The 22,152-nt window shown below is 35.6% G+C and overlaps 1 protein-coding gene across 2 annotated transcripts in view; it reads left to right on the top strand.

Annotated features, from left to right (window-relative positions):
* The window catches only part of Hnmt (histamine N-methyltransferase), a 44,524-nt gene extending 23,096 nt beyond the window's left edge, over window positions 1–21,428 (top strand). For both annotated transcript variants that reach the window (XM_074070652.1, XM_074070651.1), the window contains exons 4-7: window positions 7,032–7,139; window positions 8,128–8,258; window positions 10,992–11,085; window positions 16,213–21,428. In XM_074070652.1, the coding sequence (XP_073926753.1) occupies window positions 7,032–7,139; window positions 8,128–8,258; window positions 10,992–11,085; window positions 16,213–16,568 (689 nt within the window). In that variant the 3' untranslated portion in view covers window positions 16,569–21,428. The remainder of the gene's footprint in view (window positions 1–7,031; window positions 7,140–8,127; window positions 8,259–10,991; window positions 11,086–16,212) is intronic.
* Window positions 21,429–22,152: the final 724 nt, after the last annotated feature.

Here is a 22,152-nt window from a genome sequence, read left to right on the forward strand (position 1 = left end):
TGGGTAGGTACTGTCTGGAGTATTCTGAGGCTGCTTCCAGTCACTGTGGGAAAGATCACCAGGATAATTAGTCATGTGCAGTAGAGTTTAAGATGTGTAGGACTTAGCCAGTGAAGTGAAGAGGTGAGGGACAATATTCCAGGCAGAGGAGAAAGCATACTGTAGATAAGAAAAAGCAAAGAATCATTTAGTAGGAAAACTACCTGATGACCAGGGGAGGAGGATAAAGGAGGAATAAAGCTGTGTGAGTAGATAGATAATAAGCAGCATAGGTGAAAGATTCAAGAAAATTAACTAAATGCTAAATGCTTGTTGTAGCATGACTGTAATATCTTGGGAGATTTGAACTATCTCTTGACTTTCTTCTGCTGAGAAAGAAGTTCATATAAATCTTTTCTGTTTGTTTTAAAGACTATTTTTAGAACAATTTCAAATTCTCAACAAAATTGAGAGGAAGGTACAGAGATTACCTGTATATTCCTCCCCGTGCTTGCATAATCTTCCCAATTATCAACATCCTGTAAGAAAGTTGTACATTTATTGAAGTTCATCAGCCTTCATTGACACATCCTAACCACCCAAAGTCTACAGTTAACATTCCATTTGATGTTTGCATTCTTCAAAGTTAAAGTTGAAACTTAATCCTCAGTTCAATAGTACTAAGAGAGAAGGCCTTTAAAGGGCTAAGGATACAGCTCAGTGGTTGCCTAGCATCCTCAAGGTGCTGGGTTTGATCCCTAGTATGCTACCAGGTATTTCAAAAGCTATAATGATGTTTGTGTATTATTCACAATTGTCTAAGTTCACTTATTATATTGGTCAATTTATGAAATAGTTATTTTAAAAACTATTTTCATTTTTAATGGGTTTACCTTTATAAGTTATTTGCTTTTTTCTTTTTTACAGCCTTCAATATTCTTTCTCTGTTCTCTGTGCTAGTTGTTTTAATGTTAATATGCCGTGGAGAGTTGTTATTTTTGTCAAGTCTGTTTGGTGTCTTAGAGGCTTCCTGTACCTTTATGGGAGAATCTTTCTCGAGATTTGGGAAGTTTTCTGATATTATTTCATTGAATATGTTACATATCCCTTTGGCTTGTACCTCTTCTCTTTCTTCAGTGCCCATGATGAATCACTGAGTTCTTGCATATTCCTTTCATAGCTCTTGAGTTGTTTGACTAAGAGGACTTCTGTTTTTTCTTTAGCATGTATTTTATCTTTGAGCTCTGAGATTCTGTCTGTTGAAGTGGTCTTCCACTGTGTTTTTGTTTGACTGAAGGGACTTTTTATTTCCAGGATTTCTGTTTGATTCTTTCTTCTGAGGTTTTCCATATGTCTTTGTTCAACTTTTTTTTATGTATCTTGTGTTGTCTTCTTTAATTCATATATCTCTTTTTTTTATATTCTCTTGTTTTACTTTGGTGTTTGTTGAAGTCCTCTCTGAGTTCATTTAGTTGTTTCTGTGTCTTCTCAAGTTTATTTTTATTTGTGGTGTCTTGAAATTTCTTGAGTGCATCTTGTATTTTCTGGTTAACCATGTCTTGTAGTTTCTCCATGAGTTTCTCAGTGATCTCTTCCATGATTTCCTCTTTAGGGATTTTTTTTTTTTTGTGGGTGTCACTGACTGGGCTTATTAGTGACCTTTATCATTGTTTTGTTGGGGTCAGGAACTGGGTGTCCATTTTCTTCATTTCCCACTAAATCATTTATTGAGTTTTTTTTTTTTTTTTTTTTTTTAGGAGTGTAGTTTCCTTCCTTTCTTCTTCTCCCCATTGCTTTACTTGGTGCTGTCAACTATGTTCTTGATTGGCTAGTTGGTGGTTTTAATTGGCTCTGTTCTTTCCCTTGATTTAATTTTTGTGTTGTGACTGACTTGTTTATTAGCTAGGTTGATGTGCTATTTTGTCCCTGGCTTGGAGGTATAAATTAGCAATAACAAATTCACAGGTTCAATGCTAGACCAGTTGTTTACATCTTGTACAGAAAACCCTTGGTGATAATATCAATAAACAGTGGAGTTGGGGGAGCTAATGGTTGTTTGGCTAGACATAGAAACTCGGGTAATTGGTAAAGGTGGTGCTAAAAGGGGGTGGATGGGGGGGTGGGATGGATGGAGGAATAGGTATGGGTGCTGCTGCATTTTGTGTCCCTTGTGTATGTTTGGGTGTATTTTCAATATTGTAGTGGAGGGTGCTTGTGTCAAGGATTGCATGGGTTTGGGGCTGTGTACAGTAGGCTAGTCAGCAGGTGGTAAGTGTGTAGGAGGCAGGGGTAGTGTGGTCACAGGTGGGGTAAAGATAGGAGGTGGAAGCGAAGACAGGGAAAGAGTGGATGAGAAGGGGCAGAAAGAGTAGTTAGGAGGGAGAACAACAGATTGTAGTACAAGAAAAGAAGGGAAAGTGACGAGGGTAAGAATAGGGATAAGAAAATAATGACAGAAAAGGTAATAATACAAAAAAAAAAAAAAAGACCAGGTACAACAACAACAAAAAGTTAAGTCTGCTTGGTAAAAGTTCTGGACTTATTCCTTTGGCATCCAATCCTGGTATTGGTGCTTGGTATTCTGGACTTTGTGGAGAAGAGTGCTGCTCCTCTCGTTGGACAGCTTGGGGGGAGATGGCTAGAGGGTTTTCCCTTTTTTTTCCTACTTTCCTTGATTTTATGGGCCATCTGTTATAAGCAGAGCTCTGAAGTGGTCTCACCAGGTGACTGGCTTGTGAGCAGTATGTGGTTCCTTCTGTCCACTGGGCAGATTGCAATTGGGACCTGAGGTAACTTACTGCCAGTTCATGCAAGGTGGTCAGCTGTGTTGCTGTTTTCACAAGGCAGTAGCTGTGTTGACCTACTGCCAGAACTCTGGTCAGCTCCTCCCCCAAAAAGGGGGGTCAGTTCAGTTTTGAGTACCACCCTCCCACGAAACTAGCTCAGGGATCCACCATGGCTCCACTTTGGGAGGTTGGCTTGTTAACCTACCCCTGCTCTCAGCCTTTGTTGCTTGTCCTGCCCTAGTTGACTCAAAGTTTGGCTCCTTGCCCCATCCCCATTCTCTGAAGCAGATTCAGTGCTCCACCCCACCCCAGCTGTTGAGGTACATTACAATACGCTGTTTATGCTTTTCAGTTTTGTTGAGGTGGTTCAGTCTGTCCAGGGGCTGCACTGGATTATATTGGGAGGGGGGTAAGAGAGTTGTGGTGCATGTTGCTCACTGTTGGGTCTGCAGGTTTACACAGGCAGCTTTGAAACCTGCCAGCAGGTAGAGATGGCGTGCTGCTTTTCTCAAGGCTGACACTTACTGGAACTGGGTTCATTGTGGCGAGGCATAGGTAGGCTTTCCACGGGTTGTCGCAGAGTTCAATCCTGATTGGTGTTCTGTCTTATGCTTATTGGAAAAGAAAGAAAAAAAATTAAAAAAGAAAAGGGAGAAACAGCCAGGGGGATTTTCTCCCCCGACCCAGAGCAGAAATACTCTATTGGCAGTGCCATGCTGGAATTTTCCCAGCTGTTAGGTGCAATTAAAAGCAGTTTTAAGGGTTAGTTCTTGAATTTTATGTGCACCTAATGTGATGGTGGTTATTATTTTGCTAGAAACAATCAGAATTACCAAGGTGTAGCTCCCACATCTCAAGGTGGTTTCTGGAGTCACAGAGCTCAGGAATTCTGATTCCCCACCCTATCTGCCATCTTGAATCCTCCTCCTATTTTCATTTTTTAGAGGGTTTTTTTTGTGTGTGTGGTTTCTTTTTGTGTTGGCATGCATTAATTGTACAAAGGGCTTCATTGTAATATGTCCATATAAGCTTATAATGTACCATAATCACATGCACTTCTCTGTTACTCCTCTCTGTTACTCTTTCATAATTCCCCTTGCTCCTTCCTCATTTTAAACAGTTTTAGTGGGTTTCATTATGCTCTCTCTCTCTCTCTCTCTCTCTCTATATATATATATATATATATATATATTTATATACATATATACACATGTGTATATATAATATACTTTGATCATATTCTGCATATGAACAAAAATATGATATTTGTCCTTCTGAGCTTGGCTCATCTCACTCAACATGGTAATTTCCAATTCCATACATTTTCCTGCAAACAGCATAATTTCATTTTTCTTTATGGCTGAATAACACTCCATTATATATATGTACCACATTTTCTTTATACATTCCACAGCTGATGGGTGCCTAGGCTGATTCCATAACTTTCCTAAAGTGAATCATGCTGCTATAAACATCAATGTACAGACTTCTCAATTGTATGTTGATTTATATTCCTTTGTATATGAGCCCAACAGTGGTATAGCAGGATGATGTCTGTGTGTGTGTGCATGTGTACATATATGTATCCTATATACCATATATATGTTTATATAATTATAAATAATTATAATATACACATATAATCATATATATGGTAATTCTACTTTTTAAAAATTATTTTCAAAAATAAAATAATAATATTACTTTGTTAAAAATGAAAACTTTGAGACAAAAACCCCAAACAAGATGGGACATTAGGACAAGAGGTCTAATATGGAACTGTCCTTGGCAAATAGGAGGTGTGGTTACCCTACTTGTAAAGTCAGAGAGAGATTCCATGTAACCACTCCTGAGGAAGTAACTTCCTTGACTCCTCTTGTTGTTCATTCGTTTTTGCTAGAGATCCATTGCGCATGGGGTCTCACTCTATAGAGGTTGTTGTGCAAACTAATGATTTCCATATTGCAGTTTCATTTCTAGCATTGTGTCTATCTGTGTCCCAGGAGCGGGTACTGCTTGGTTCTGAACATACCTGGGGCTTACTGGATATAACCTGTCATTTGAGCAGCTCTGAAATGTCTGGCCCATCTTAGGAGAATTGCTCATCAAGCCCTAGAAGGGGCTTTCAAAATATTGAATTTGAGATCTTCATAGTTTTTTTTTTTAATTAAAGATAGTAGCTAGATTGATAGAGGAAAGAACAGAGCTTTAATCTTATAGTCCTTTGGGGAAATCTGGGGTCTGTCTTTCTCATTAAGCCATAGCTTCTCTTATCAGCCTTTTACCTTGGTTATTTTTTTCCTTCAAAAATAGTTGCGGTAGAGAAGAATAAAATACTTTCCATGTCCTTTTATTATTAGGAATTTTCTTATTGCTTAGTATGAAGTAGTTAGAAGAATAAACACTTTAGATTTAGACAGATGTGTCTTAAACTTTAAGCATATCCTAAGTATCAAAATATCAGGGGAATAATATCATGAGCTTGCTGTCAGGAAGAAGTGAGATGTTCCAGGTAAAATATCTAGCCCTGTGTTTGGTAAACAGTAAGTGTCCAATAAATGACAGCTATGATGGTTAGGGAATAAAAGTTTTCCTATGGGTAGGGCCAGCTTTGGAGAAAAATAAGCTTCTTCTCTTCCCCATTTCAGCTTCCTTACCACTCACCTTCCTTTCCATCCACACACACCATATGCAGACTTCAAATCCCATTAGCACTACTTGGAGCTTTCATTATGACATTGACTGACCTCTTTTCCTAGCCTAGCATCTTCTATTCCTTATCATTTTCATCTCCTTCCTTCCAGATTCCTGTCTTATGACCTATGCTTTTGCTGCCTACCATAACTAACCTTGAAAAGGTTCTATTAATGTTATTTATGCCAAAACATTAAAGACTAACATAATTTTCATATGCTAATCTTGCCAAGAGGTATTTCCATTTTAATGAAGGTCAGCATCATAACCTAGTCGAATAAAAGTGAGAAACTTAATTTGTAGGCATCAGCAAGAATGAGAATAATATCTTTAAAAAGCCTCGATGATAACAATAAAAATAATTAACAACTAACATTTATTCAGTGACAACTCTATTTTGCAGCATGTTTTTACATGCATTACTTCATTTAATCCTCACAACCAATAAGTTAGGTATTGCTCTTTTTATTTTTCTGGTGAGGAAAATGAAGCTTGGAGGGTAAAGAAAATTGACCAAGGTCATATACACCAAGTACATGAAGAAGAAAGGTTTGGACCTCAAGTCCATATAACTTACCACCATCACCTATGTTATCACTTAGAGGCTGAATTTTCATCAGGGCAAGGATTTGCTCTTAATCATTCTTTGCTACAGCCTTGTTCAGTTCCTGGCACATGGGAAACAGTCAGTCAGTATTTGATGAATGAATTAATGAATAGGTATCTTTTCTATCCACAATCTCTTCTCCATTTACCTCTGGGATCTCCTCTTCTTTGGAGGGCCTGCTTTGCCCAATATTCTAAGGACTCTGAACTACTAGAAGTTCCATATGCTCTTCTACCTCCTGACTTTGTGCCTTTGTCATCTTGTCCCCTCTATCTGCAATCCGTCATTTTCCTGAAGTCTCTGGGCTACTTCTTCTCAACTAGAGAGGCAGACCTCAAGAGTGATGTCCCTACCTGAGCTCTTCATGGTTCTGGCCTCCTCCCTCATTCTCCCCTCATCCTCCCCTAGATCCAGGGTTGTTTCCACATTGGTCCCTTCCACTTGGTATGTTTGAAGGCAGATATCTGACATACTTTGTATCCTGTATTTGTGTTTAACATATGTTTGCATCTTTGAAAAAATAATATATATGTATATGGGTGTATATGTATTCTTTCAGCCAAGACTAGGTTATCTGTTCTAAGGTGTATTTTCTTCATATTTTAATTGATGTACTCTTAAGATTTTATTTGAAAGTATTTTTCTTGCTCAGTGAAATAAAAATAAGGATTGTTTGTCTACTACAGTGAATGACACTTTTGACTTAATGAAGTGTAGTGATGGATATCAAAGATTATATGAATGAATGAATGAATGAATAGTATTCATACCTCTCCTCAAATCATACTGTTATTGCTATATAGAACCTAGCTTTTCTGCCTCCTAGTCATTGTGGCAGTGCAACAGTTGAGTGTCATTCTTTATGCTAGTGTTTGTAATGGTAGGGCAGATAATAAATCAGCTCACATGTTCTTTATCACCTCTTTCTGGAATGAAGTAACCTGTTCCATGTATGTATCTTCTAGGTGAAATCGATATTCAAATTCTTTCCAAAGTCCAGGCTCGATACCCAGGAGTTTGTATCAAAAATGAAGTTGTTGAACCAAGTGCTGAACAAATCAGCAAGTACAAAGGTACCTGGAACCCATCGTGTTACATACCAAATCCTATCTCTAATGGCTTATCACCTCATATTACTGCCTTGAGTAGTTAATAATACACTGAACTGCATTATGCTCTTTGTAAGCTTATTGGGAGAAGAACCTAATTAATTCTTGGCAAGCATGACTAAACACCTCACATAGTGAACAGTGCAGAGACTCCTTTATTGACTCTCCATTCATTTCCCTGTCATAATTAATGTTTATTCTTTGAGAGAGTCATTCATTCATTCAGAAATATTTAACCAGAGTCTCTGCCCTTAAAGAGCTTGTTTAATGGTTTGCAGCAGGAGTTGGCAAACTTTTAGACTTAGAAGGCCACGTATTCTCTGTTATGGATAATAGACTATACTATTGTGGTCCAAAGGCAGCCGTAAATGATACATAAACTGAGCATGAGTGTGTTCTAATAAAACTTTATTTATAAATATCAACATTTCATTTTGTATAATTTTCACAAATTGTGAAATATCCTTTTTTTGAGTTTTTCCAACCATTTAGTAACATAATGGCATTTCACATGAGTGACAGAGACAAAAAGTCAGGAAGTAGAACAGTATGTTTTTAGTTTGAATTCTATACAAAAACAGATGATGCATCAGAGAACCTGTGGGCCTGAGTTTGCCTACTCCCAGATTACATAATCATATCACCTGTTTCACATCAACTTTTTTTTAATAAAATTTACCAATTGGTTCTCATTAATACCAAATTAATATTACCTGTGTCTGACCAGGTTCTCATAGTTATTCTATTGACTCTTGCCTTTCACTTATAATTTCATTTAACACTGGAAAAAAATCAGAATGAATCCTCTAGTTTCTCAGAGCTACATAAAAAAGAAAAATGTGGCTTATATCTGTTATGTATATAACATTGATTGCATTAAAATTGTAAATGGAAATGGGTTCCACATTTGCAATTAAAATTGATGGTGTGCCACCTCTTCTCTGTATTTTAGAGCTTGTAGCCAAGAAATCAAACCTCAAGAACATAAAGTTTGCTTGGCATAAGGAGACAGCATCTGAATATCAAAATAGAATGATGGAGAAAAAAGAGCTTCAAAAGTGGGACTTCATTCATATGATTCAGGTAAGAAATATTTATTAAAACATAATTTCAAAGGAGTTTTTTAAAGAAATATTTGTGAAAACACATAATATTGTAATTTTTAAATGAAACTCTTCTGATTTCTAATGTTATAAGTGAGCATTATCTATCCAAATAAAGGTGTTGATAATACTAAGATTCTTTTTAACATTCAAAACACTAGTTTTCTTTATCCACAGTCAACACTTTTTAGTGTTGGTTTAATTCATTTTCTACAATGGAAAGTTCATGCATATATTTGAGAAAAGTAGAGTGTCAAGATATCTTGCTAGTTTTCCAGTAGCTCTACTGGTCTGCCAGTTTCAATGGCCCATATTTTTTCTGACTCCTCTTGCATTTGCTTTCAATAGATGGCCTTGATAATGTGTATATGATGGAAGGCGCAGGTTTTGACTTCTCAGATCAATAAAGTTTTCCTGATACCAACCAGTCTTTCAGTTGGGCTTTATTTCTATGGGCCAGCAACTGTGATAACTATTAAAGAGATGGCATGGTGCTGGATTTCCAGGGATCGCTGAGATTTCTGGATGGTGTGAGGAATGCATAGGCTTTAGAAGTTAGCTACTATCAAGTGATGTGCACAGTTTACACATATCACTGATTAACAATAAAACAATTCTTCCTTCTTATGTTCTACAACCATGGTCCCTCTGAAGGAATAAACTTACGAGAAACTTAAATCAGTTGGAAGTTGGCATATTTAGGCAATTCTGCATCTCTGCTCCCTTAGTTGACAAAATCTTTTGTGTTCAAAACAGCCTAGGATGCTTCTGTATTAGAAACTTTCCTGTCTGTTCACAGAACAATTTCCTTGCTCCTTTCTCTAGTAATTTCTACCAACTTTCCCTCACCATTCATTCCTAACTGATGATCTCACTTCATGCAGCACAGAGAAGACAGAAATCATCAAATGAAAATTCGTCTTTTGCCCTCTACACTTGCAAATGGAGATGAACTTGTACCTGTCATCTCCTTCTTCCATCTTGTTATGAAAGCTTCCTCTTACCAAAAGCCATTTCCTTCACTTACAGCCTGAATCCCATACTTCTCCTTGTTATAAAATATTATAGCTTTAGTGATCTGCTTCTTTCTCCTACTTCTCTTAAAACTTCAACATCTGTTCTTTCTTTCAGAAACTCTGCTTACTATTCTGTTTCTCTCTCCATCCTTGTCTGTTCTGCATTTTTCTGAGTTATGTCTCTTCTTTGCTACTTGCAGACCTAACACTTTCATATTTTCAACTTAGTATTCACTGTCAACCTGGATATCTCAATGTGTATTAGACAAAAATTCAGGGGATCTGCTATGGCTGTCACCTCCTCTCATCCAGGTCATATCAAAGATTATTAGCCATCTTTTGGATCAGCTGTGTGTGAGTATTTATCTACAGTTGCTGTGGTAGACAACATCAAGTGACCTGATGCTAAGTGTGGTCCCTGAGGTAGCATGGGTCATGTGCAGGTTCACTTTATTTCATTTATCCATGTGAAAAAGTCATAACTAAATTGTTTTCTCTTTATTCAGTGAATTTTTTCCAAAGTTCATTACTTTTTATTTATTTATTTTTACTTTTTATTAGTATATATTTGTTGCAAAAGGGGGTTTCATTGTGATATTTGCATATGTGCTTGCATACAATGTATCTTAATTAGATTCACACCCTGGATTATTCTCCCTCATCCTCTATCCCCATCTTTTTAGAACAATTCCAACAGGTTGTTCAATTTTTATACATATACAAAGTACACTGATAAGTAAGAGGTGTTCATGGGAGTAGATACCCTGGTAGCTAAAGGATGCACATCATTAAGGAAAATTTCTCATTCTTAATGCATAATACTTAGTTCTATGTGTCTGGTGGAAAAGCGTGCACTTCACTAAGAATTGGTACAGAATTATTAAAATAGGTGACCTGCTAGGCAGCTACTCTAGAGGTGAAAGTAGGAGGATCATGGCTCAAGGCAGCTTGGGCAAAATTAGTGTGAAACCTTTCTGAAAAACAAACTGAAAACAAAAGATGGGAGTATGTGACTCAAGTAGTAGAGCACTTGCCTAGCAAACTCAAGGGCCTGAGTTCAATTCCCAGTACCACCAAAATAAATAAATAAACAAGCAAATGAATGAATGAATAAATAAATAAGCTCATGATCCACCCTTTAACACCCTGTGGCCAAGTGTGTAACTTCATGCTTCATCTAATTCCATATCCTAAAGTGTCTTTCAGCATAAGAGCCTGCCATATTTTCTGTGATTAAAAACAAAGCAAATGTGAGCATGAAGAGAAGCTTGTACAGAAGCCTTAATTCTAAAGCACCATTCCATGAAGTGGGATGTGTTTTTAATGATGCCAGCTCCATTTTGTTTCAGAAGTAGTAGAAATTCAGAAAATATAGAATAGGTGCAGGACCAATATCACAATAGAAATGGAGTTTAAGTGTCTCCAACTATAAATGCCTCTGTTATGGAAGCCAGAAAGTAAATTAAAAGCGATTTAGATGTGGTAGAGCCAATGCATACTTTCCCCTTTCCCCAAATATTTTCTTACATTGTTGTTCTCTCACTTCATTTAACGTCTTTAATGTTTAAGTTTTTAAAATTTTTGTTGACTAAAAATCTACTCAATTTGAAAATCAAACCTTCCAGTGGGTATCTAGTCCAAGCAACTAGGACTCCAACACAGAGAAGTGTCTTAATTCTCTTTTCCTTCTTATGTAGATGCTGTATTATGTAAAGGACATCCCAGCTACTTTGAAATTCTTTCATAGTCTGTTAGCTACCAGTGCTAAGATTCTCATCATTCTTGTGTCAGGTAAGCTTTACTTCCATTCAGCTTGAATTTTAAAATAGCAATTGTGCATGTATGCATGGGTTTGTGTGTTTTGAAGAAAGCTAGTATATTTTGCCTTTGTTATAAAATTCTTGCCTTGGTTTCTGATTATATTCAGTTAATTATTACACAACAGCTCTCAGTTTAGAGGATGCACTGATATTAAACATCGACTTGCTTCCTTCTCTTGAGAAAAAAATCTGTGTCCTTTTTATATGAAAGGAAATTCAAGTGCTGGAAGACTAAAGATAGTAAGTGTTTATATTTACCTTCTTTATGTCACATGAATGTCTTTTTCCCCCTCTGTGATAGTTACTAGTAAATAAAGCCTGAAATATTTGGGATGCCATCACACTTGATTGATTTACATGTATAGATTTATTAGCTATATTGTTATATTGTTCATTATTGCTTTTCTCAAATACCTATCAAAAATGATCCAGTTGCATTGTTTTACGTTATTGTTCTTCTTTCCAAAGAAGGTATTTGATCATCGGTGTGGCTTCCAGAATTGTAAGTTACACAGAGAACATAAGTAAACATAGTTAAAAAATGAAACATTGACATTGTAGAGGTAATTCATTATAGTGCTGCTTCTTTAGTTATGCACTATCCATCCAGTGCTAGATGGATTGATTCTAAATATACAACAGTCTCTATCTTTAGCATACAGTATACGCCATATTCAAGAACCATATTTCAAATTTAATTTTTTCTCATCTGCAAGGAATAACTTTAAAATTGGTAAATATAATTGTGGTCTGTAATCCTGGGCTTGAATTTATGTGACAGTTTGGCAATAGGGAGCTCCTGTACATAAGCTGTTCCCCACATGAACATTTTGATACACTATTTTCATCTCTAGTTAGCTCAACATACTCATTTATGTGGGAAAGGTTTTGACTTCTCATTTGGAAGGGATTATGTAGACTGCACTCTTTCTACCATCCTCTGTCTAAATTAGGACACTTGACTATAGCAGGCTGTACAGCATTTAGGAATGCAAAATAACACTGTGGAGAGTGTGTTCTTGATGATGTGCATCAATCAACCAGAAAAAATAAATTGCAGGCAGAAGTTCATCCAGAAGTCATATAGCTTCATTTCTTCATTTTAGAATATATATCATAACAATAGCATTTCTACTCTTCAGAACTTTTCAGAAGTTAAGTATCTGAATAAAATAAGGCATCATTCTATGAGTATGTGCCTATCAATAAGAAAAACCCAGCCTAAAGTTTAGAAAATGGTATGAATTTCCTACCTGCACCTGACAATTGACTAAGTGCCCTTATTTACACAGTATTCTTCTGGCTGGATAATGAAGAGTTAATATATTTCAGTATGATTAACATCAAGAAATGAGAAAACCAAAATAAACCCAGTGAAAGGTATGATGACACCTGGGACAAGAATACTAAGGCACTTTCTATCTGTGTGAACTTAGTCTCCAAGACTTAGCTAATTTTAAGTCTATTTCTGGATAATCATAACTATATTATATTCCATTGTTCATGTATGTGGTCTGCATATTCTATATAAATAAACATTTATGGGGAAAAAAATCAAAAGAAAGGGAGTAAAGAGTCAACAATCAGGTAACCTTTTGAAGTATTTTGAGTCAAAAAGTATTCAATCATGTATTTCAGATGAGAAAAATATTTTATTCACTCTCTCAATAGGTTCACAATTTTCATACTGATCATAGACTAGGATGCTTCTGTCCTACAGAAGAAAACACTGTTATTAGATATTGTTCCTCAACATAAGAATACAACAAGTGAACTAGAGGTGTGGCTTAAGTAAATGAGCATCTACTTTACAAGTGTGAAGCCCTGAGTTCAAACCCCAGTACCACCAAAAAAAAAAAAAAAAAAAGTAACAAATAACAGTGGTCAGACTGTTAAACTAGAATTTGTATGACCTATTTCCTGTACCACAGTCACTACTTCTTAGAAGAGATTTTAACAACTGTAAAAGAAATAACAATCCATTTCTTCTTTAAAAAAAAATAACCATTGAGGAAAAGGAGAGAGTAAATTGTAATATTTTATTTTGAATAAAATATCTCTCATTCCTAAGACTAAAATGTCTCAGCCTTTTGCTTATATTTACTAGAATTATTAAGTAAATTAATTAAATATAAATTAAATATAAAAATAAATCACCTTTTCAATATAGTTTATTTTCAGTTAAAGAAGATATTCTACCTGAAAAGTGAAATGGAACCATCAAATATATTGGTCATTGTTATCAACTTAGTTTTTAAATGAGATGTCCCAAATTTCCTAAATCACATTGGCTCACACTTAACCTTTAAAAACATAGTCAGTGACTGAAGTTTTCATCCCAAGGAAATTGAGTAGTTTGTTGTCCTCCTCATCCCTCCTTCATGTGTGAGGATTCCTGGGGGTCATGCTTACAGGCTAAGTTTCCTGTCAGAAACACATAGGGAGTTCAGAGAGTTCTTAGAGAGCAGGGTGTTTGTCTGTTAATCTATTCTCAGATCTATGAAAATGTGTTTGAATTGAGCTTAATAGTTGTTTACTTCTACCTATGATATGAGCTACAATTAATTCTGAAAATCCATCCAAAAAAAGAAATACATTTCATCTAAGATTAACTACAGATAGATAAGAAATCAAAGAACAGAGAAACTTTTGCACACATACACACACACACACACCCTCAAACCCATGCCCACAAGTACAGTGCATATGGAAAGAGTCAGACAAAGACAATATAGGATAAACAAGTAAAACTAATCAGAAAAGAAAGAGAAATTGAAATCAGAATTAAATGATGACATTTTCTGGCCAGCCTTTAGAATACATCCTGCATGAGGGAAAAGAACCTTTCCTCCGTGTTCCTGAGCAGAAATTGCAGAACCAGCTTAGTTAATATTTATTTAGTAATAACTAGCAGAAGTTCCTGACTATGGGGATAAAAGAGATTTTTGACCTGAGAATGAAGAAGAGGAGAAATAAGAACAAAAGATTTGAATTTTGTTTTAAGTGAGGAGCATCCCACACTAAAATGATATGAATGGCGTGTGTTTCTGCAAATGTTTTATCCAGGCATCAGTTGAGAGAGTTGTTTAATAAAAGATGACTTATCCAGTTAGGGGAGATGATATAGAAGGAATTCATTAAGTCTTCTAACCATCCTCTCCTTGCCTAACCAAGGAAGTAGACAAATCATTGTGTTTTTTGTTTTAATATGGTAGGAGAAAAAAAAAACGATTCTGGTTTATGTCATGTTGAAAGCAAGGTTACACCATATGTTGTGCCCACCGAGAACCATTATGGTAATGCACCAGTCAGAGAGTGTATAATTGCTCAGCTCAGAAATGGCACTGAGTCACGGCACTGACACCAACAAATTTTCTGCAATTAGTGTTTGTTTCTTTTTTCTCTGCCAGGCCAATAATAATGATGATGATAACAGAGACTTTCTTTTGGGAATATAACCCACTATCTTTGGGATTAAAGATTTTTAAATACATTTTCACAAGGCTCTTTTTTATTTGACTGAAATTTAATTTTTTCTGCTTCATTCCAATTTCACCTCTTTCTAGGGCATTTCCTGCAGTTATCTCTCTCTCTTCTGAGACATTAGCAAAACATCAATTTTCTAGGCTGTTGTTTATATACCAGTTACCATTTTGGATAATCACTTGGACAGAGCTAAATCTGGGAACTTTAGCTTAATCCAAATGATACATCTCTTAGCATCTATGCTGGGTTGAATTTCTAATTAAACACAACAGGTATGGCTAAATTGTATTCTAAAGTTGGGGATAGAATTTGTAGAAGTCAACTTAGTTTTTGGAAGTACAGGCAGCATTTTGGAAGTGATGTATAGACAAGAGAGGCTACCCATACGGCCTGAATAAATCACCATTTATTTATTGTGCTTTCTTTCCATTTCAGTTCTTACTCTCCTCTGAACTCCAGACTACCACAAACAATTTCTTTCCTCATATTACCCCCTGAAAGTCCAACAGATATCTCAAGTTTACATTTCTCAAACCAGAAGCTGTTGATACATTGCAAAGTGCCCCTCCCTCAGACTTTCCATTTCCAGTACTGGTAATTTTATCTTTTCAGGTGCTCAGGGGACAACCACTGGATGTTCACTGTCTCTTTGCCTTGGTTCACGCTCTATATCCAAATTGTTGGCAAATCCCATTGAATCTAGGAGAAAAATATATATAAAAAATTAAAAATTCCTATCACTTTTTATCTCTTTGTTCACTGGTTTCAGTTACCTTCAGATACCCCCAGTTTATTTCAGTATTCTCACTTTTTCTCTCTACTTCTATTCTTGTTCTTTATGGCCAGAGTGGTTTTATTAAAATGTAAATTAAGTCACCCTAATGTTGTGCTGTCCAATGCCAAATCAAATGTGGATTTGGCTATTGAAATTGAAGTTAAAATTGATTAAAATGAAATAAAACCTAAAATTAAGTTCCTCAGTTACCCTAGTCACATTTTAAGTGCTCCACAGCCACAAAAATGAGTGGCTACCATATTGTACTGTGTAGACATAGACCATGTCTACATGTTCTGTTGGGCAGCACTATTTCCTGTCTGGTTAAGTGTGATCTGGTACCTCATCTGCTCCTCCCACCATTCATCCATTCTCATCTCTTTCTATTTCTTGCTTACTCAACTCCAATTGCACTGGCTTCCTGGTTAGCTCTTAACCACACTAGTCATGTATCTGCTTCAGGTCCTTTATAGTCACTGTTCTCTCCACCTGGAGTAATCTTCCCTCTCATGTCTACATGGTTTGCTGTTAGATCTTTGCTCTAACAAAGAAACTCTTTGTGACCACCCTAGATAAAACAGCAGTGCTTCAAACTTTTTGGTCCTCCTTATCCCTTACTCTGATTAATTTTAAATTTACTAACCATCAACTGAAATATATGCACTTATTTATTTAATCTCTCCCCCCTACTTTTGCCATGCTCCTCGAATTGAGCTCCACAAAGTCTGAACATATTATTTCTTTCACTTCTCTATTCCAAACATCTAGTATACTGGCTGACAGAAAGTCATAAAAGAAAAGAATAAAGGAAAGCATGAACTTTGTTCTGTTGCACAGGAACAAGTGGCTGGGACAAGCTGTGGAAAAAGTATGGATCCTGCCTACCCCGGGATGACCTCTGTCAGTATGTCACATCGTCTGATCTCACCCAGATGCTGGACAACCTAGGGATTAAGTATGAGTGTTATGACCTTTTGTCCACCATGGACATAACTGACTGTTTTATTGATGGTAATGAAAACGGAGACCTACTTTGGGATTTTTTGACAGAAACCTGCAACTTTAGCACAACGGCACCACCAGACCTCAAAGCAGAAATCATCAAGGATCTACAAGAGCCTGAATTTAGTGTTAAGAAAGAGGGGAAGGTACTTTTTAATAACAGTCTGAGTTTCGTGGTAGTTGAGGCATAATTATCAATCACAAGATTATATTCAAGTTATATTTTGAGCAATTGTTGGTCATTCATTTATTTCCATATTAAAATTACAAAAGCATCTCATAATATAGATAGATCATTCTCTCTGATAAATGAAATTTAGGAAATTTAAAGACATTCTTGGACTTCCATGCAGAAATATTTGGGGTACTTACGGTCTTATTCAGTCCTTGAGTTATCACATGCAGGCTAAACCCAGCTAAGCTGGAAAATGAGGTTTGAGTTTGATCTTCACAAGAAAATTACTGCCATTGCTCATCATATTAGACTTCTCAAGAATACTAACAAAATACCTACTATGGGTTCTTTAAATTCCAGTGAACTTGATACTTATTGATACTTTGACCACTAAGACAAATTTTTCTCTTCTTATAAAGAAGTATTTTTCTTTGCACATTCTCTATTGCTACTTTTATCTTATTTTTATTATTAAGATGTAAGCATTTTTAGAATATTATAAAATTAACTCTATTATATATTGTCATTTCTTCACATTTTGTTATCTCATGCAGTTTATCTCTAACTTAACAATATTGTGTTTGTCTCCCCTCCTCCCTGTTGGTACTGGAGTTTGAACTCAGGACCTCATACTTACTAGGCAGGCACTCTACCACTTGAGCCACTCTCTACCCCTCTCCCCACATTTAGCTTTAGTTATTTTGGAGATCTGGTCTTCTGTTTTTGCACCATATCCAGCTTAATTGATTGAGATGCGATCTTGCTAACTTTTTGTCCAGACTTGCTTTAAACTGTGATTCTGACCATCACCTCCTGAATGGCTGGGATTACAGGTGTAAGCCACCACACCTGGCTTATTTGTCTTTCTGCTATACAGAAATTTTGCTATTTTATCCAGTCCAATGTAGTTATTTTTCCTTTTAAAAAAATTTCTGTTTTTATGACACTCTTTAAAGAGTCTTCTAAAATGAAAGCTTAAAAGTACTAACCTTTTATAATAATTTTGTAATTTCATTTTTTTAAAAAATAAACTCAAATATCTTGAAAAGCAACTTTTGACATTTAGATTTCAAGAAAACCTTGAAATTATTTTAATATTTTATATGCTGTTATATCTTCTGAAATCAAGAGTCATATTTGCACAGTAGGATTTTGGGGGATTTTAAAAAACTTATTTGATGTTTCCTATTTTTAATAATAAACCCCTATCATTCTTATACAAGTAATATGTCTCTTTAGATAAGTAAATAACAATTAGTAACAATTGGTAACTTAATAATGGGTAAATAATTTTATAGTAAGCAAATACTGCTTCCTACCAGAAACACAATAAAAGTATGTTCTTACTGAACAGCTCATGGACCCTGATTCTTCCAGTGCAGAAGACCATCCCAGGACAATAACCAGTCTTTTCCATTATAGCACTACCACTCCATGCTGTAGGATAGTCATTTTAAAGAGTGGATATGGATGCTCCTCCTTAGCCCACCCCCCTCACTCCCAGGGAGTATGCTGACATAAAGTCCATGTAAACTAACAAATTATGAAGCTTTGTCATTCATAATAAGTAAAACTGACTTCCATTGATCTTTTTCCTTGGACAACTTCATTGGTGTTTTTGTGAATTATAAATTCCAACAAATAAAATGACAGTTATCCAGTTGCAATCCTGAATATGAACGTTGAGCCATTAATCATTATGATGTGTACTACTGACAAAGGAAATCTTTGAGGCACACATGATTGATGGATGTGGGGCCATGATGACCTTGAACAACTTCACCAGAAGGATAGAAATCAAGACTGTAGAGCAAATTATGGCGTTTTGTTAAAAAGCACATGTACAGGAAGGAACAAAAATAGAACCAACATGACATTTAAAGACATTATTAAGAGGTAGTAATACACTTAATGTGTATTTTAAAATGTACATTATTTTTATGTCTGTTAGGTACTGTGACAATCTCACACAAGAATTTCACATATTCTCAGTGGCAAAAAGATCATTTTTTCACATTAGAAATAATAGAAGTATGAGTCCATGTCGGTCTTACTGCTATGTTCTATTACAAAAATCAGCCACTGAGTGATACACTACTTAAAAAGCACACATATATACATATGTTATATATACTGCATTTCTTTCATTGATTATAAAAACTTTTGGCATATTCACATCTGATTGTTTTAATAAACTATCAAAATCCATATTAACTCTATGGATCAGTATTTTTTGGTAGAGTGAAGCCAGGAGTTATAAAATAAAAGATCTGGGAAATTGTTATTTAAATCAATAAAGTCTTGTCTTAATAAAAGTTGAGTCACACAAAAAAATAAAAATAGAAAAAATAATAGACCGCAGATTGGTATTTATAAATGTGGTCTTTTTCCTATGACATCTCCTATAAAATACAAGGAGAAATAAATTATTTTCTGCTCCCATTTAATGTAATGGGAACACGTAAGTCTTCTTTAAGAGAACCGTTCCAAAGACTACCTACCACATGGTGGTAGAAAGCCATTTTGGTTTAAGGGATGAAACTATTGGCTTCTTCCTGCACTGTTGATATTATAGAGGATTTGGGGGCAGGCATATATTGACTTTACAAGTTTGTTCTTATGGTTCAGAAAAAAGTACACTGCAGAAATTTGAAATGTTTTATACATTGCTACACCCCCTCAGTATTTAACATGATGCCTTGCATGTGGTAGATGCTAAGGAGAAGATGGTGGATTTATTTTTCCCTTCTTTAGCATGTATCTTATGTATTTATTTTATTATTATAAAAATATCTCAATAAACCAAACAAAGGGCTTGGGGTGTAGATCAGTGGTAAAGCATTTAAATGGAATGGGCAAGGTACTGGTTTAAATGCCCAGCACTACACACACAAAAAATCTTCCAAAAACAAGCAACAACAGAAAAGAGAGGAAAAAAAGATGAAGAAGAAAAAGAAGAGGGGGAGGGAGATAGAAAAGGAAGAAACCCAACAAAATTATGTATTGCCCCTAACATTAGTATAAACTGAAATTCATTTAGGGCTCTCTCTGACTTTTTGTTTTTCCTTCACTTGGGATTGAAACTAGAGCCTTGCATGTGTTAACTAAGGCAAGCACTCTCCTATATGAACTATTCTTCAACCTTCTCCCACGTTTTTTGCATTTGTTTATGAGTATTGCAAAACTCCAACGAGAAAGGATAATGTGGAACACAGTATTTTAGGACTTTGATATTTGCTTATTGTAAAAATTGTCAACTTTCTTAATTGACAGCTGTGCTACTCATTCTAAGTGAAAACAAGCTAAGTAGTGTCTAGTGCACATCCATATAATGTAGCCCAAAGGTCATAGAAAATATTAGATCTTAACTCTGTAAAACTGCAGCGATCCAAAAGCATATTTAATGTATTTCTAATGTTTATTTAATAAGATCAGCCATACCACTTCTGGACATATACCCAAAAGAATCAAAGTTAGCTTACTATAGAAGTCTCTGTATACTCATGTTCATTGCAACAGTACTCATTATAGCCAAATGATGGAATTAGCTTAGTTGCCCACCAATAAATGAATGGATAAAGAAAATATGGTGGATAAACAATGTAAATTTTTGTTCATAAAAAAATGAAATTATGTTATTTGCTGGAAAAATAAATTGAACTGGATATGATCATATTAAGAGAAATAAGCCACTACAACATACACACAAAAATTATCACATTTTCATGCATTTGTGGAAGCTAAGAAAACAAAAAGCAAAAAACAAGCTCATGAAAACAAAAAGGGGACTACTAGACAGAAGGGAGAGGAAAGAAAAAAATGGGGGAGTAAGAAAATAATAGAGAGGTTGAATATAATCAAAGTACATTATATGCATGTATGGAAATGCCATAGTGAAACTTCTTACTTTGTATAATTTATATGCACTAATTTACACATCATATTTTGTCATTTGAAAGGCAGATATATGTATGGTTAAGTCATCAGAAAATTATTTCTAAGAAAAATGGGACTTCCATGGTGGAATGAGTATATAAAAATAGCTTGGTTGGATGGTTTTGTAGCACCAAATTCCTGAGTTCAAATCCTCATTGTGTTAATTACTCACTATGTGACTTCAAGCAACTGATATTCCCTCTATTCTCACATTTCTTCACATGCAGAATGAAGACAGTCATGATGTAGACATCATTCCTCAGGAGGTAGATGGTTCTGAGGATTCCAGAAGTTAAGCTATGTAAATATATTCATAAAGAGCCAGACTCAGAAGGAATACTCAAAACCATTAACTATAATTATTAGTTGCTGATAGAAATTTAATATAAAATGCCTACAAAATAAAATAATAATTTTGAATAAAAATATCACTGTGAACAGAGAGGTAGGTTCTGGAGGAGCCAGCTTAGTTTGCAACCTTGAGATACTTAACCAGTGGCCTCTTTATTCTAACAAAACTATGATGACACTTTAAGGAACCCATGGCATTATTAAGGAAGGGATATTTGAGGTCTACCTTAAGGGAACTGCCTCCCTTGACCCCTTATGGAATAACTGTCTGTGTTCTGTGCTATGTGCCTCATCTCAATCTTGTGGATTAGACCAAGGGGTGGATAGCTGATACATGGACAACCAACTAACAGGTAAGCCAGAAATTGATTAGAGTATTCTATTTTTCAAAACATGAAATGGACCCATTGAGCTCTCCTCTAAGGAATTTGGAATTATAAATCCTGTCCAACTGGGCTCATTTATCAAATGATTTACTCATTTATGAAATATACATTCTTCAATATCTATTAAGTGCCTCTTAGATGTGATTCATTCTAAGCAAGGTAGGTATTGCTATCAAAGAAAATAAATAAAATTCCTGACCGCATTGGCCTGATTTCTAGTGAGTGAAATGGATAATAAAATAAATTTATGTTAAATACTAATAGGAAATTTTATTATTTACTTTTCTGATTGTTGTGAAAAAACACCTACCTGACATAAAAAAATTAAAGGAAGAATTACCTTGGCCCAGATAATTCTTATGCTATGCATAACTTGGTGGGGTTGTGACATGGAGGAGGTTTTCACCTCACCACAAACCGGAAGCAGAGAAAAGGGAGGGAACTGGGGACCTGGTATAACCTTCAAAATCATGCCTTCAGTGACCTACTTCCTCCAACTAAGTCCCACTTCCTGAAGCTTCCACAGTCTCTCAAAATAGTGCTACCAGCTGGGGAAAAAGCTTTCAAAACATGAGTCTATGGGGGGCGTTTCACACTCACAATCAAACCATAACATTTTCCTCTGACCCCCAAAGGCTTCTGGCCAACTCATAATGAAAAATAAATTTAGTGCCTCTCCAAAAGTAACCAGTCTCAATATTTCCAACATTGCTCATTAGTCTAAATCCAAAGTGCCTTCAGAGATTCAAGGCAACTCTTAGCTGTGAGCCCTGGTGAAATCACAAAATAAGTTACAAATCCCCAGGATACAATGACTCAGAGTAAACACTCCCATTCAAAAAGTGAAGAATGGGGACATAGAAAGGAGTAATGAATCCAAAACAAGACTGAAATCCAGCATGGTAAAACATTAAATCCTGTAGTTCC

Source organism: Castor canadensis, chromosome 4 (assembly GCF_047511655.1).
Source record: "Castor canadensis chromosome 4, mCasCan1.hap1v2, whole genome shotgun sequence".
In the NCBI taxonomy this organism is placed as follows: domain Eukaryota; kingdom Metazoa; phylum Chordata; class Mammalia; order Rodentia; family Castoridae; genus Castor; species Castor canadensis.